General features: G+C 27.2%; 2 protein-coding genes and 1 long non-coding RNA gene across 3 annotated transcripts; all 3 read right to left on the bottom strand.

Moving 5' to 3' along the window:
• Positions 1 to 226: 226 nt before the first annotated feature.
• On the bottom strand, positions 227 to 3,552 carry LOC145743003 (uncharacterized). Its single transcript, XM_082560856.1, has 4 exons — positions 2,220 to 3,552; positions 1,610 to 1,705; positions 1,095 to 1,223; positions 227 to 675 (listed from the first exon to the last, which is right to left on the bottom strand). Exons 1-4 carry the CDS (start codon positions 2,254 to 2,256, stop codon positions 620 to 622), a joined length of 318 nt encoding a protein of 105 aa, XP_082416982.1. The 5' UTR covers positions 2,257 to 3,552; the 3' UTR covers positions 227 to 619.
• A 2,496-nt stretch (positions 3,553 to 6,048) lies between these two features.
• Positions 6,049 to 6,914, bottom strand: LOC145743438 (uncharacterized). The gene is made up of 2 exons (XR_014281010.1): positions 6,812 to 6,914; positions 6,049 to 6,570 (listed from the first exon to the last, which is right to left on the bottom strand). It is a non-coding gene; the product is annotated as an uncharacterized LOC145743438 (long non-coding RNA).
• A 1,544-nt stretch (positions 6,915 to 8,458) lies between these two features.
• Positions 8,459 to 16,423, bottom strand: LOC145742487 (prolyl endopeptidase FAP-like). Its single transcript, XM_082560262.1, has 20 exons — positions 16,375 to 16,423; positions 15,718 to 15,816; positions 14,612 to 14,728; positions 14,332 to 14,507; positions 13,721 to 13,852; positions 13,332 to 13,464; positions 12,978 to 13,083; positions 12,767 to 12,910; positions 12,454 to 12,589; positions 12,218 to 12,262; positions 11,721 to 11,917; positions 11,426 to 11,610; positions 10,975 to 11,139; positions 10,574 to 10,643; positions 10,349 to 10,473; positions 9,896 to 10,026; positions 9,586 to 9,688; positions 9,082 to 9,140; positions 8,744 to 8,896; positions 8,459 to 8,581 (listed from the first exon to the last, which is right to left on the bottom strand). Exons 1-20 carry the CDS (start codon positions 16,421 to 16,423, stop codon positions 8,459 to 8,461), a joined length of 2,448 nt encoding a protein of 815 aa, XP_082416388.1.
• Between the last annotated feature and the right edge of the window lie 646 nt (positions 16,424 to 17,069).

Raw genomic sequence — 17,069 nt, 5'->3', positions numbered from 1 at the left:
ATTATACCACCATGGGCAAATATGGTTGGTAATTGGTTCATTAAATATATCTAACCTTTAACTTAAATATATAACTTTCATTCATAACACATTTCGTTTATGTTAAAAGCCTTAATAGTAATATATGAGAAATTTATTTTTCTTATTTTTAGGTCTCGTTCTATATATTCCTACATAACAATAAATCACATCTATACTGAGTACTCAAATAAACAATAAAACAAAATATTTTTTCAAATTTTTATTAACGAAACACATGCAATGTATTAAAAATAATTCAATAAAAAAAAGTTACTACAGTTTTTTTGTATATTGTTTTTTATTGTTGAGATAATTTTATAAATAAAATGTTTTCTTAAAAGTATTTAAATATTTAATACGGCTGGGGTCGTCGACTTAACCCTTTTAAAAATCAGCTATTTGCTAATAGAAAGAAAGGTTTTCCACAAAGTATTCCATCAAATTATTTTTTCTTAAACAATGGCTTTTTTTGCAAAAACGCAAATTTATTTCGGTGCAAACAAATTTTCCAGTCATCGAAATTCCGAAAATGTCCTTTAAAAAGTTTACAAAGTTTTGGGAAAATTTTTAAAAGTTTTTTTCTTTTTTCGGTTTGTTGTCATTCGTCTTTTTCATCAAAATTCGACGAATCGTTGCTGGTGGTGGAACTTAAAACTAAAACCAATAAAATGAGATAATTACTTTATAGTTTTATAATCTGAATGATTAATTTTAAAGTATAACTAATATTGCTTAAATACTTTTATAGAAACACGATATAATAAAAACTAATTTCACAAATGTAATGACGCAATCTTTCGAAAAATTATTATGCTTACAAATTAAAAATATTGCACGATATTAGTTCTATACTAAGATCTCGTGTTCATGTGACTAGGCACCATTAGTACAAGCTAGATCTTATATATAATTCCTTAATGCAAAACTGTTCCAGCTTTTTTAACACACCATGAAACACGGTGTTCAATTTAAACTAAAGGCACATAAGCAAATCCAATTATTAAAACTTATTTTTAAAGTGAAAAAATACAAATTTTGGTTATCTTTTTTATTTAAATATAAACGATTCGTACCTCTTCGTCTTGTGCTAATATGCAGGGCTTGTGGAGTGTCTCTTCGCGTAAATGTTTTAAGTTTGTCACTCTTGCTTTCGACAACTCCTATTCTTCTCATATCTGATGACGAACGACGAATTCCTGATGCTAAATATGAAGATAATAATAAGTAATATGGATATTATTAATGGGAATTTGTTTTTGTTTTTTGACTAACTGATTTTACATTTTGCAATTTATTTAAAATTAGCTTTTTTAATTAAGAGATCCTACATAATGGGCACTGGAATAATTACGTAAATTATTAATGTATTAGATCACTTTAAGCTTTGGTGTGACTTTTACAAAATGACTACTATACACGAAAACATGTTGGCAACAGTTTTCTGGTGAGACTATTCACAATATAGTTCTCTTTTTAAGTAGTACTTAACAGACGCTTTAAAACTTACACGTTTTACATATTTTTTTTAATGTTTTAAAATCTATCAATTTTTAAATTAGATTAGGAAAAACAAACTTTTGTAACCTACCATGTTTTGGTGATTGTTTTTTACATTCTTGTTTTCTCAGCGACTGTGGCGATCGTTGGTACAAAGTTGTCTTAATAATGTTTTTGGCCGACGGTTCTAAAAAAAATACGTTAAATCACTTTATTTTATTCAAAAAACAATTAAATTATAATAATGTCAATTATTGGAGAAATATGATTTTAAGGTTGTTGTTAACCTAAATGAAAAATTTTGGAATTTTTTCTCTGTTTTAAGTTAATTTGATTTCGATTTATATTATTGGAAAAATTCCCATTAAAACTAAACTAATTTTATCAAAATTTGTAATTTATTTAAAAAAAAAACACAGAAAATCTTATGACTTATCGGAACAATTCACTTTAAACGGACTAAGTTGATATGCTGATGACGTGATAAAAATTTTATGGAAAATAAAACCCTTTGCCGCACTTAGTAAAAACAACGTAACAAAAATATGTACGTCACTTCCGATTTGTGAAACCAAAATTAACATCGTCCTTACCGTAACGTCATATCCTTTGCATACTATATATTAGGTTTACCAAAATAATAAAGAATTTGGCATAAATATTGCAAATTTAGGAAAAAAGTAATTATTATTTTTACTTACCATAAATTTGGGGCACGTTGGTTGAAACTTCTGTCATTTTTTTTCTTTACGTTTAAGTGACTCAGTTATTACAAATAGCAATCAACTATCAATTTTGAAGGTATTTTAAATCTGTCAATTAATAAAATAAATAATTTAAGAAAACATAATAAGTATTGTACTGTATAATACCAAAAATATCTTATACTTTAAAACTGAGGTGTACACTTTATTATGCAAACACACAAAAACTGAACTGGTAAACCTTCATAGAACTAACTAATGTCAACCAACTTTAAACACTTTTTTATTAGAAGAAAAAAATTCCTCTTTTTTACAAGTTTCAGAATCTAAAGTTTATATATTTACTTAATTGGTAAACTTGTCTAAAAATAACTCTAGTCAACCAATTTTAAACATTTTCTCTTAAGTAAAAATAGCTACTCCATTTTTACGTGTTTCAGGGTCTAAAGTTTAAATGTACTTTTGAGCTAAAAATACCTAAAAAAGGGCCCCATGTCTAATCGGGGTTTTGTTTAAGCCGAAACGTCACGCATTTGGAGAAAAACAAAATTTCCCCAAAACTTTTGTATGTAAATAACAAAAGAAGTCGTTTTTATAGGGTATTATCCCGTCGCTATATTTTGTGCTCCTTCGCATAATACAACACGGGTATTAAAATGAATACATCGATCATAATACATAGTCATTTTATATATAACTCACAACAATAAATAATATACTGTCTTCGTTCCAACGTTTAAAAGACATAACTACTAGCAGATGGTTAATTAAATTTGGACCTAATTGTTGAATAATGGTGGTATTTGCTTAGATAGGGTTGCCCTTAAACTTATATCAATAAAAGCTATTTATTTTGCTATTGAAGAATGACATGTGGGAGTAGATTGTGGAATTCAATAATTAAAATTTAAATAAAAGTCAACTAATGAACTGAATAATACACAAAAACCCTAGTTAATTTTGGAAAGTTCAATATTTGCATAGTCTGGGAGTGCGTTTTTGAAACTACAATTACCCTTTGAAAATTTTTATTTGACAAATTAAAGGTAGACGAATTTCTTAAAATTAAGTCTACAGTATGCTGATTCAAACAAATTTTAATTCCCTTTAGAAACCCTTTTTTCGTTTAAAAATTTGGTAAACACACAAAACTACCGACGGACCAAAAATAGAATTCAAGTCCAGTCAACTGTAAATTTCCATGTATTTCTTATTTTCAACCTATCTTTTTTATCTTTGTTTACACGCTATGCTATTCAAGTAATTTATATAAATCGTCTTATACTATGGCAAAACCATAAACAAAGTTGAACTTAAAATATGACGAAGCGTAATTCGAATTGTTACATCGTAATGCTAAATGTCAAATTGTCAATTCACGTAAACATAAATATGTTTAACGTTGGGCATACGCGAACTAATTCTAAATGCAATTACAATATTTTATATAAAATTATTTGATTTATTAAATTTTAATTTAATTTGACATTTCCAAATTAAATTTCTTTCTGGAGGGCTTATACCACAACCTTTCCCTATCCTAATTAAATTAGGCCTGCACGTATGTATAGCTCGCGAAGCAAACATGTCTGTCTTATGTTATTGCACGACCCACCCTATATAAATACATCGCTTCTGTTCATGCGTGAAAAAAATTCCCGTACAGAACTAGGCATTGCAATGCTACAGTGGTTAGAAAAATTGTACCACAAAAAGAATGAATACAAACAAAACACTGACTTGTTATTACTGATGTGTTTACAAAGTTTTTGGCCTCTCGTTGTTTTGGATTTTTGTGGCATCGATCTAGCTTTCTGGTAACAACAATTTACGATAACTGATATTGATTTTTTTTCTTGTTTTCGAATTTGTTCGTGTCGACCTGCATTATTTAATTTCAAAAATTTGCCTGTACGCACGTTGCAGAAGGGATATTTTATTTCGTATAGGTAATATTAGAAAAATTTTAATTGAGTCATAAATGGTTTATTTCGTTTTTAGTATTTGCCAAAATTTTTAAAACCCATATCTTATCTATTTTTAATGTGTCACTAATTACCGGAAAAAGAAATGAACAATTTTCCTAAAACTACTCAAACCTTTTTTTAAATTTTAATCAAATTTCCGGTGCAGTCTACGTCATTCTAATATTACAAAAATGTAAACGATAAAAACATGACACAACGTTTATAAACACTTTAGCAAACTATTAGTCAAATCTCGATTTCTTCGTATTAAAATAATTCAATTTGTGTGCGTGATTTAATGCATGCCTTATTTAACTGTTCTTAGTTTAAAATAAGAACTTAGTTCTACGTAAACGCAAACCTTATTTTAACGCAAAAAAATTCCAATTTTTTTTGTTTAAAACCTGATGTCATAAATTTAAGATGAATTGGTTTATTTTTTGTTTTAACTTTATTTATATCTAGTTAGTAATAGGATTGTCAATCGATATAGTCCATGGGATTTTGTGGCTTGTGGAATCTGGCTATACAATAAAATATATCACTGAAAAATATATTTTGGATAAACAAAAAGCATTTACCAAAATTTAGATCACCATTTTTTTGAAAATTGAAATTAATCTTCTAGTAAGGGTGATAGATTGGATTTCGGTCAAATGCCTATGCGGTAAAATAATATCGGTATTATGACGCAGTCTGGTAAAATTGACGACCTAAAACCTAATTTTCAATTGTATAAACACTTAAAAAATTTAAATTAATACATTAGCAAGATACGAAATTTTTTAAATCGTAAATTTTTTATTTTGTTATTTTTATTGGTTTAAAGTAAACAATATAAAATCACACACATAATGTTTTGCGATAAAATCTTGCCGTAAAACAAGATTATACAAAGCGATTTAGTTTAAATCATAGATCAAAGTATTTAATTTTGATCACATCACACCTAGTCCAGATTATAAACGAGATATTAAATCGTGTCAAAAATTTAATCTGCAAAATAACCTCATAGCGGGGTTAGAGCGATAAAGGATCTCAAAATAACGAAGTATTTTAAAATTTTTATATGAGTTAATGTTGATAAATGAGTGTTAATTTCGACTTAAAAAAGCAAGAAATATCACAGATCCTTTTTTTAATGCAAAAATGCTTAGATAATTGTTTTAGTTATAAAGATTTAAAAGTCTGAAACGTGATAAACGTTAGTAAGGTAAAATTTTTCTACATCACGTTTATAGGAAACATAACGTTTTATAAATTTTCATGTTTTTAAACGTTTTCCTTGTAATATTTTATTTAACCTTATTTTTTAAATATTTAATTTGACTTTATTTTTTGAATTATTTAAATATTTAAAATCGAAAATAACTTTTTGCATATTACCAAATGTTTTTAGACTTATTATTTACTATCGTAGTGTTTTGTATTATAGATATTTATTTACAGACCGTATAATAAAACATTTTTATCACTTCATTAGAGAGTGTTCTTAAAATAAAACGTGTTTAATTAAATTTTGCAATTTAATGAAATCATTTTATGAAAGGGTAAGTTATTGATTAAATTCGGTCAACTATATATGGGAATTAATTGGTGGTAATATATAATCGTTAGTTCATTGTACGGACAAACGTTACCGAAACTTTATATAATTATAAAGTTATTTAAATACTAAATAACGAAATTTATAAATATAACGACTTTTTAAATATATATAACATGTTGTATAAGTTTTCCTTACGTAAGCTATGTAAGCCAAAAAATAAAAATATTAAAAAAACGCCAAATCGGGGTAATTTTTTTTTTATATACTATGAAAATGTATAAAGTTTATTAGTAGGTATTAAATTGCCTAATAAAAATAGGCTTCAGTCAGCTACTTTTATTGATTTATTTTTGATTACCAACAAAACTTCAAAAAAACTATAAATGCAAAAAGGTACATACAGATCATGGTGGACTGGCTATACACAAATTTTGCAAAATAAAAAAATATATTTAATTTTGATTTTTTTATTTAACAAAATTAACGTAAGGCTACACCCACTTCTAACAATATAACATAGGTACAAACAAACAAACAATTTTTATATTTTTTACACAAAACTTGTGATAATCATTTAAATCCTGTACGTTTGTTTGGTCTGGGACTTTCCCTAGATTTTGCACATGACGTATGCGATGACGTCATTGTCAAATGAACGCCGGAGTCAGTGACGACAAATTTGTTATTCAGCTTTGCTCCGCGCGACTCGGGGACATTATTTTTTCTTTCCCTTTTCTTCTTTTCTGGCTTTGCTGGCTTGTAGTTGTCCAATTCGGCTTCCAAATCTTCACAAAGAAAATTTATTAAGCTCTCTAGCACCATCTTCTTTCGACTAAATCAAACAAAAAATATTTCTCGTAAAATTTAAATATTAAAAAAACAGAAATAGCTTCTTTTTCTAAAATTTCGGAGTATATTTTTAAATTACTTAGTTATATTTAATTGCGAAAGTTTAAGAAATTTAAACTAGTGTGTAAATTTGTTAACAGATTATGGCAAGCGTAAAATCAATTAGAAACTGCTTTATTTTTAGCACATTATTTAATTTTCAATTTAATAAAAGATAATTTTACATTTGTTCTTTTTCCATTATTCTAAAATACGGTATATTCCACGGATTTAAACAGTGTTTTTTTATCTTATTTTAAACTTAAACTAACGATTTTTACTTTCACCTATGAACAGATAATAAAATGAACTTATATAGTACTAAAGTTTATGCAAACATACACTGATTTCTGAAACTCAGTCAGCTGTATATTTTGTATAGCAAATTAACATGTTCTAGTAGTAAATTCAGTTTACTACCGCGTATTGAAACTATATGCTATCACGAAAGGTAGATAAATGTATAATTTTATTTGTCTATCATTAAGCTATCTTTAGTTAATTTTTCGTTTAATTATGTAATCGTTACACACTATTCGCATTTGAGCCCGGCGTTTACGGATAGCTTAAACAAGTCACAATATCACACCCCTTTCTCAATAAAAATTGTAAAACCTATCACCCTAAGGTGATATGGAAAAAAATAAAAGTGCTTAGTAAACAATATGTTAAATTTTTTGCCTTGATTTTTTTGCATGAAAAAATGCAGCATGTATAGTATGGCGGGCAAATAATGAGTAATTACAAATTACTTAATACAAAGTATAAAAATGATTCTACTATTTTATTAGTTTGTATTATTGTATCGGTTTTAGGAAATTTCGGTTTATCTATAATTATGTTTTTCTGGCACATTTTTTTAACGTTAATCTTAGTGTTTAATTTTGGTTGATGCAAACAATGAAATCATGCTGTGACAATTCTGAAGACATAACAACAATAACACTAATCTGCGTATTTCGGTTACTACTAATTTGTGCACATTCACTTGTGCTATCCCATGTTTATTGCAGTATAATTCTTAATATTTAGACTGAAGAGCGCAAATTAAAAGCTTTGGTTTAAATTTCATTCTATTTTTAAGCTTTTTTTTTAGTTGACATTTTCCACTTTTCTGTACAATGTTAAACTTACAGCTACCTTCTATATCAATATTTTTGAGCTTATAAAATTCTACCTTCTATATCAATATGTTTGAGCTTATAAAAAATATAAATTTTAAATTGTAATCGAATTTACCACAAGTATGTGAAATTAACAAGTCTTTAGAATTGTTTTTGCGTAGGCAATACACCTAGGGCTATTAACTTATTTTTTTGTTTGGCATAAAAGATAAGCAGCATACCTAATAACAAGTTACACTTTTATCAATGTTAAGCCCATTACTATCAATATAAATTAAACTTATATTGCATAATAACAACTTTACTGTGCTTAATTTTATTACTTTATATTTTAAATTACTACGACGAGCATATGCAAAAAATTGCACTTACGTCAAAATATTCCATTTTAGAAATACATTAATATTAAAAAAAAACAAGATTTTTAAATTTTAAGTTATCTTAAATTTAAGTAAAACTAAATTTAGGCTAATAAAAAATAATTTGATAAATTATCTGGAAGTTGGTTTGGTTTTATAACATTAAATATCTTAACAAAAATTAGCAGTCGAAGTGATAATTATACTTTTAAAATGATTAAAAATTAATATTTTAGTTAAACACATTATCAAATTAAAAAATTATATTTTGACAACGATAGTTTAATTAAATTCAGGTCAATTTTAAACTAATACACTATTAAGAAATTAATTAAGGCCTAGTTTATGCTTATCCAGGATAAGGAGAATCAACACGACCTAAGCAGTGAGAAAGGCGTAGGTCAAGTTGATGGTAAATATGTTTGTTCGCATTTTTACCAGTGTTTATCGAATGTGCTTCGTCAGCGTAAAACTAAGAAATTAAAAATAGAGTAAACAATAAAACTCTAAATTTAGGCTTACAAAAATCAATCTGTTTATAAGTCATGATTATATATATACCGGGCATATGATTTACTATCTCATTTTTAAATTTTTTTTAAGCATAAATTTTATGTTTAAATGTTTAACTTACGAAGTTGTCGAAGTCGACATCTGCATCAACAAGTGCTTTCTCCATTCGAGCAGCACTTTGGAAATGAACATTGTCGTCCGCTGTGCCATGTATTAAAACGTACCAGGCGTTCTTAAAGTTAGCTAGATCGTTTCCAGTAACAATTGACGATTTCTAGTAAATAAATTTAGGTCAGTGAATGTCAGATAAATTGTAAATTTATCTACATACACGTATATATAAATAAAGCAAAGCCTTAAAAATCAAATCTAGATTTTGATAATTATGTTAAAAAGGTTAAATTAAGTAAAAGGGACAACTATAAAATAATGAATTAAAATTAATTTTTTTATATTTACAATATAATTATCTCTGTTATCGTCTGGCTTTTGCATATACCGTTCAGCATACATCGCATCTAAAATGCATAAACGATTTTACTTTCTAATCATATAACAATGCGGTTATCTTTATTGTTACAGCATAAAATTATTTTTTTAGATAAATAGATTTTGTCACTAGCATATAACGTTATGTAAAAATATTTTTATATTATATAACTAAGCCAAAACAAGTTTTTTTTTATTTTAACCAATATAATTTTAGTATAATTTTAGTAAAATCATATTTGAAAATGAATGAGGTAGTAGACTAATATTAATTGTTTTATTTATAATTTTTATTGAGATTTAAAGGTTTTAAGTTTAAGCCGAAGTAGTCTAAAGCCACACTATTCTCCTCGAGTCCTAAAGCCACACTATTCCCCTCGATAATCAAACATATTACTACAAAATCAATTTTCTGATAAAATGTATAAAACAAACCAACTTTAAAGTGATAAAAATTGAAGTAATTGTACGTACCATACCATTCCCAATCAGCTAGTGGAGCAACAGCGACACCACATTGAAATGTGTTACCTGCGTCGTATCCTAACACATGGGATGTAGTATAACCTCCGTACGACTTTAAATAAAAACAAATAATGTTAGTAAATGGTAAACTTTTTAAAATGTTGAACAAATTCTGTTTAAGAAATTGTTTATTTTTTTTGTCAGTTTTGTAAAACTTGTAAAGGCTTCAACAAATCGTTTGTTTTTAGATGCATTAAATCACAATTATTAACAGTTTTTAACAAATAAAAATAACCAACTAAGCACATAACTAACTTACCCAACCCCAAATAGCTACATGCTCAGCATCGATGTAATCGTATGTTTCAATTAAATAATTTGCAAAATCGGTTTGATCAACTTTTTCGTTATGACCAAGTTTAAGGTATGCTTCTCTCATGAATCTGTAACCTTTGAATAAAAAAATTAAATGTTTAGTACAGAATTTTTACAACTTGTTTTATATTAACTGCCAGTTTCAAAATAAATTCTTTTTCTAATGTTAACATATTTATTTAAATGGTTCAAGGTAAAAATTAAACCAAAATAACACATCTGACCAGTAGTTAATCTAATTATTTTATATTATTTGTAATACAATTAAAACAAGGTATCAATTAAATTAACTTAATCACACATTGTGTACATTTTTTCATTAATAAAAAATTAAAAAAAAAAATTGGAAAGGTTTTTAAAATTATGGGAGAAAAACTTGTTTTACGATTTAAGGTACCTTCAAAAGCTGATCCCCTTCCGTCTACACTTGCGACTATAATATCCCTTTGACTAACCATGTATGCTTGTGCAAAACCTCTTGTAAATCGCTCCACAACTTTTTGGAATTCTGGGCCAGCATACCTATAAATAAAAAAACTCTATCTATAGTCCATCTATAACACTATAAATAAATAAACACAACGAATTTAAAAGTATAAAAAAACATATTCAAAAAACATACACTTCAATAAGCAATGGGTATTTCTTGGTTGGGTCAAAATCGGCAGGTCTAAAAATTTCGTAGTTGTACTCTAAAAAATATTACTTGATTAAAAATATTAAACTGAAATTCAACAAATATGGCTTTTGTAAATCACATAGTAAAGTTATCAAGCCTTTTTAGGTTGAGACGGTATACATTAAAACATAAATATGCAGTGGGGTATCATGGGACAATATTTAATTATTTATATCAATAATCAAAATAGTAAAACTAATAAATATACTATTAACCATCAGTAAATTGTTACATATAATAACGCTACTACATGTTAACTAACAGAATATTATTTAAATAAGCTTTTTTTTTAAATAGATGCTTTACAATTTTTCATTCTTTTTGGTATATTAATGTTTACTTACTGTTGTATGAGCATTTCGGGCTGTCAAATTTGTTATATTCTCTAACAGGCCATTTTGTTCCCGCAATAGTATTTGTGAGTTCGTCGTTATTTTCCATTACTTTTAAATTAATCCAATTCCCATCCTTGTCGATATCCATTGAAAGTGTAAGTGGTATAAGTGGTCCTAAATTCAAAATAAACAATTGTTATATTTTTCGCGGGGTATTCGGTATTTTTAGTGTCCTTTGTAATATAATTTGTAAATTTAAATAGTTTTTTTTTTGGCATGCATACTTATCATCTTATAAAAAAATTGTATTAATAATGTAATTTTATTCTTAATGCTAACACAATGTTTCGTTATGGAAAAATATAAGAAAAACTTAATATATTTAAAATGTGATTAAAATAAAATTAAACTAAAGGTGTATTTTGCAAAAAAAAAATCGATACAAATCACTAAAACTTACCTCGGCAATTGATGACTATTGTTGATCCGTCATCTCCAAAAACTGGAGAAATCCAGCCACATCTGTCTGGAAATGAAGTCATCAAATTACATGTCATGCATTCCGGATTGGCTTGATCTTTTTCGGTTGCTTTAACCCTTAAAATGTGACGTCGTCTAGCTTCAGTATATGCGGCAGTAAAGTACCTAAAGAACAACAAAAATGATTAAAAAATAAGGTAAAAGATAAAGCCTTTACTATTTTTCTTATTAAATATTTTGTAAAAAAGTGAACTTAGATTTTTTTGCAAACTTACACATATTGATTAACTTCATCATAATAATTAACCCCGACTATATCATATTTGATATTTGTCAACCAAATGAAAGTGTCTGGAACGCTCTCTTCAACCAAAACTAATTGCCAATAGCCATTATCTGTGGTATTTTCTCGTGCGTAGATTGTAAAGTAGTCATTAGTGTTAGTTTTCCAGAGAGGATAGAATGGTCCAAACTAAAATTTAAAATAGTGTACGTTAAATAAGCAACAACCATTTGTTCATTTGTTAGCTCAGGTTACAAAACCAAGCGAAAATGAAAATCAATAACAGTTAATTGAAAAGTCAACTAATACTTTAGCGATGCCTACAATTATTTGTTTTGGGTTGTTCTAGAATTAATTAACTTTTAAGCACCAGGGTACTATAGCACAGCAGTTGTTTTTCAAGGTATTTATATAAATATTTTGTTTAAATAAAATAATGTTGCATTCTAAAAGCATTTTTTAAAAGTAAAACAAGCGTTCAATACTTACACTACCAACCCAGCCTCCGTTTACTTCTTCTTTATTTGCAATATTCTAAACATAAAAAATGGAAACAATCTTTAGTTTTAAAAACTACAGTTTAGATAAAGTCTTTATTACTTTAGAGTTTACAAGAATCCAAAACGATTTTATTAAAAAAAATATTATCATCAAATTAATACCTTTTTATATAGTACCTTTTTTATCAAGAAAAACATATTATTTGTATAATTTAATAAGCTTACGTTTTTGCAAATAAATTCAAAGGTTGTTGTTGATTTTCTACAAAGTTGAGCTTTACTTTCTGTTTGGAGTCTATTTGTCCACGTGACCAAAGCAGTTGCGTTGTTGTTCCAAGTAAAGCGAGAAAAATAAAACTCGCTTACCATAATAAATTTAAATAGTTTAAAAAACTTGTATAAAAAACAAATGGTATTACAAAAAAGTCATAATCAAAAATAGGGCAGCATAACTATATGTTTTTAAATAAATTACTCTAATATTGTAACAAGGCAAATTTTAATATAATTTTTTACTATGAAATTTTAAAACCTATACTTTATATACTCGGTAAATGGGGATGCCATTTCAGTATTGTTACCAGAGTCGATGTCATAAACCCACATCTTGGCTGTTCCAATGGTAGTTCCAGCTTTTGGGTATGCAATCTCAATCGTCTCTGGGTATTGGCCATCACCATACCTTAAAACATATTTTTGTTTAATCACAAAAATTTCAAATAATTTAGAAGTTGTGTAGAGTAGCTTACCAGGTGTATTTGATTAGTTGTACTCCCTCTTCATTGGTAGCGAGGTAAGCAATTCGGCTCGAGTCAGGACTCCAATAAAGAACATTGTTTGAAGAAATCATTTCCTCTGAAACATTTCTTTATTTAGTGAATTTTGTTTTTCGATGTTTAACAAGTTAAATAAAAAGCATTTAAATACATATTTACAACTTTTTCCAAAAAAAACTGTTTAAGTGTTAAAAGTCATGCAATGTGAAACGTTTCCCAATATGTTATTGGGAATAAAGGGTAAAATGAAAAAAGGCATTAAAAATTGTGGTTTAACAAATTCGGTTTTAATTTAAACCCTTATATTCTTTTATCTCTTTATTTTACCTTCGTACATCCAGTCAGGTATTCCGTAGTACTGCATGTTTTTTGCGCCGTCCGTTGGGCTGACGTCAATAATTGCAGGGTTTCCAGAGCCTACATCATCGATCATTTTCACAACAAAATCGTGTACATATGCCTGAACAGAAATTGCGTTTTAATTTTTGTATTTTACTTTTAAAAAAATAGTATTGTGTAAGAAGTAAAAAAATACTTTTAAGCATTATCTTATTGGGGATTGAAAATAAAGTTTTAGCGTTATATAAAAATACTTTGTGTTTTATGTATACACGTTTACCTCTAATTCGATATATATTTATTAGCCTTCTACTACAAAATAGTTTATTAAATGTTTTGTTTAAAATTTTTTAGGAAACTTAAAAAAAAAAATTTACCAATCTATGTCCCGTGGGAGACCACTCCATATGATGTATTTTGCCATCCTTTGGAAAATGTGTAATAATGACTTCCCGTTTATTTGCGACATCCCAAATTGCAAAGTCGGCGGTATAAGAGTGGCGCCAAACCTATAGATTACAAAAATACTGGTATAAATATAAATTGCTATATATATAATATTGAATGCAGGGTATAAGTTTTAGGGTTTGAGTTGCCCCAATGACTTTTTAAATGTAAAAACTAATCACAAATGTTTGTGTTAAGTTTAATGTAACATTTGCCGGTCATAGAATTAGGTTTTCGACCAAAAGGTTGCCGATTCAAACCACACTAACTCTACATCAAACCACACTAACTCTACATCATAAACCAATGTTTTACTAATGACTGAAACGCGTAACACATACATACTCTTTCCTGGTAAACATATTCAACTTTGTAATTACAGTGTTGAAAAGAAAATGACAAAAAAGTGAATATTCTAGGTTGTATAACGTTTAAGTTCCAGTCAAATCAAAGCCATATTTAATGTTTCTAACCCAGCTTTACAACAAACTTGTAATAGTCCTAATGTTTTGAACTTTATTCAAATAAAAACAAATTTAACCTTTGTGTAGTTATATCGGTAAAACACAAAAAGTGCATCAGCTGACACAGAATATCCATTGCACGAATATTGCTTGTATAAAGTATCTGGAGCAATCTCTTTAACGTCAGTTGTATAATCAGCAATATCTCTTCGTTTCACTGCACCGTTATCCAGGGTTAGAAAATCAGTATGAGCTGTTTAAAATAAATAATATAGTTAATTGCTTAATGCGATTTTTTAACATTTAACTTTCAATAAAATACTTTCAATAATAACATTTTGAATAGTTTTTTATCACCTGGTGTGCTAAGATCCCAATTCGGGTATACACTTTTGTAGCTGTATTTTGATGTGTAAAGGTCATCGAATTCTATCGGGGGTAAATCAGCAGGTATAACTCCTGGATCATCTGAAGCTAAAATAAAAAAAAAATATTTATTTTAAATATGGTGACATTTTACTAGCGTTGCGCTTCGACAAGACGTTTTGGAACATTTTTACAGCGATTAGCATATATTATCTTAAACGTTTAAAAATTTTTTCAACAAAAAAATTTTAAAAAACCTTTTTTTCCCCTATTCTAATAAAGTAATAATGGTAACCCTAGTTTGTTTAACTGCAGGTTAAAAGTCTAAAGGTTGAAAAAAGGGATTATCTGCAAAATAGTGACAAAATATTGACTTTTGTAGCGGTAAAGCAAACAAGCTTAAATTTACGACGCTTTGTTTGTAACCGTAAAAATATAAGGTCACCAAATAAATTGCTTAGCTTTATATAAAATCAGTAAAACAAGTTTTGGAATACTTAACCAACACAAAACTCTTTAAAAGTAATAAATTTCGCATAAAGTATAGCGTGATGTATTACCAATAACAGAACTGTTGTAGTGATTTATTAAGTTAAAATTGTTTCAAATAATTGGTTAAAACAAGAGTATAAAAATATGGCTAATTTATACAAAAATAAACTTTTAATTTAAGTAATGTTTAAATCAATGTTTTTTTTATATTTTTATCCTCGATGTGGGAAAGTCGAATGCGCGACTTAAACATAGAGTAACATCATTGTCGACCGTTTGGTAGAACAAATTTGCCTATCTGTTAAAGTTCGCATGCGAAAAAAGTTGTCAAATATAAACCGTAAATTTGATAAACAAGTTATAGTTTAAAGCATTCAGTACAATTATTAAAATTTAAAAAAATACAATAAATCCTGTCAGCAAATAAATCACATCAAAAAAGGATTTGTTTATAAAAATTTAATAAGATTTATGTGGATTTATCCAAAATAAGCTACACTGTTGTAAAATATGTTGAACATTTAAATTTTTTTTTGCGATGTTTTTTACATTTGTTATTTAAATTAGTACAACGTCAACATGAAATTATACAAAACGTTACTTACGCAATAACAAAACGCAAGGCACAACTATAACCACAGCAACGACTGCAACAGCAACTATTCCGCCTACCACATGTAAGGCTTTCATTTTTTTTAAGATTACTAACCACAAATCTCTATTTATTAAAATTGACTATCGGCTAATTTAAATCAATTAGGTTTACGTTTTTTATCAATAAGAAAAAAAATTATATTGATGTTTTTTTTGGCAAATCCGATATTTTTTAAAGCTTGAGGTGTACTAAAATCTTAAATTAAAGTGTCGTTAAGTTAAATAGAAAAATATGGTTAAATTAATATAACAATGAATCGTTATTTTTTTATTGTATGTTGTTAATATTAGCAGCAGGGAATTTATTTTTTTTGCTCATTTGATTTGGCAATAAAAAAATATTTAAAAATTAAAAATATAATACTTTAACTCTAATATAAAACTAATATAAAAATTTAACAAAAAACCTTAAAAATTTCGTAAATTATTTTTAACTATTGTTTCTAAACTCTAAACATTTTTTCTGGTTTATCAAACCTTCAAATATATCACGCCTTTGCTTTAGATTAATTTTGTTGAACGAAAAAATATCAATTGGTTAATGATTTAAAGTAGACGAAACGGCTATTTTATAAAAAGAAACCAAAATAACGTTACACAATGCAAACACACAGTCTCAAAATGGCAAGGACAAGCAAACAATTGCAAAATTGCCATCGTCATATGCTTAAATTCGTGCGAGCAATGCAAACAAAGCTTTAATAAACTAACCTAGTTAATAGTGTTTGTCGCTGCTAACGACTCCGATAATGGTTAACCATTAATTTTTTAACTTAACGAAACGTTAATCAGAAAATTTCGACATACTAATTGATATTGTTTGTCGGATTCTGCAACCAAATAGCAAATTAAGTTTTGTTAAAATTTAAAAAACAATAAAATGAAGCCTTAAAGGGTTTTGTGAAATACTTTTATGCTTGTGACTTACTGAAACACAGCTATAAAGTTTTCCTAATACTAAACTTTTGGCAAACAATAAGGTATAGGAATGAGATGACAAAAATGAATTATAGATACTTTAATTAATTAATAATAAACACTTATTTTTTAAAAAGTAAAGAGAAATAGATTGTTTTTTTTAGTTACGCCAATCGTCATTGTATGATCCTTTGGGAAAGCACCGGAACAAGAATAACATATTTAAAAATTTAATTACCACAATATTGTAAAACATAAGAGAAAAATTAGTTTGTTAATTCACAGGTTATATTTTGAAGATTAATATAAGTTTTTTTTACCTTTACAGACAATAAACTTAAGTTATGGCATTGGTGTAAAGTTGAATATTTGTTTATAGTATTAT

Source organism: Corella eumyota, chromosome 2, assembly GCF_963082875.1.
Source record: "Corella eumyota chromosome 2, kaCorEumy4.1, whole genome shotgun sequence".
In the NCBI taxonomy this organism is placed as follows: Eukaryota; Metazoa; Chordata; class Ascidiacea; order Phlebobranchia; family Corellidae; genus Corella; species Corella eumyota.
The sequence above is the reverse complement of the archived record's forward strand: the minus strand, read 5'-3'. Positions and strand labels throughout refer to the sequence as shown.

Bases quoted from the DNA above. Each gene is read 5' to 3' on its own strand.
- LOC145743003 (XM_082560856.1), bottom strand. From the start codon at position 2,256: ATGACAGAAGTTTCAACCAACGTGCCCCAAATTTATG. The intron at 1,224-1,609 runs GTAGGTTACAAA...CTTCATATTTAG, and splicing joins AAAACAATCACCAAAACATG to CATCAGGAATTCGTCGTTCG. The intron at 676-1,094 runs GTACGAATCGTT...TATTGGTTTTAG, and splicing joins TATTAGCACAAGACGAAGAG to TTTTAAGTTCCACCACCAGC.
- LOC145742487 (XM_082560262.1), bottom strand. From the start codon at position 16,423: ATGGCAATTTTGCAATTGTTTGCTTGTCCTTGCCATTTTGAGACTGTG. The intron at 12,263-12,453 runs GTAAGCTTATTA...TTTTATGTTTAG, and splicing joins TTGAATTTATTTGCAAAAAC to AATATTGCAAATAAAGAAGA. The intron at 10,474-10,573 runs GTATGTTTTTTG...TTTTATTTATAG, and splicing joins TACCCATTGCTTATTGAAGT to GTATGCTGGCCCAGAATTCC.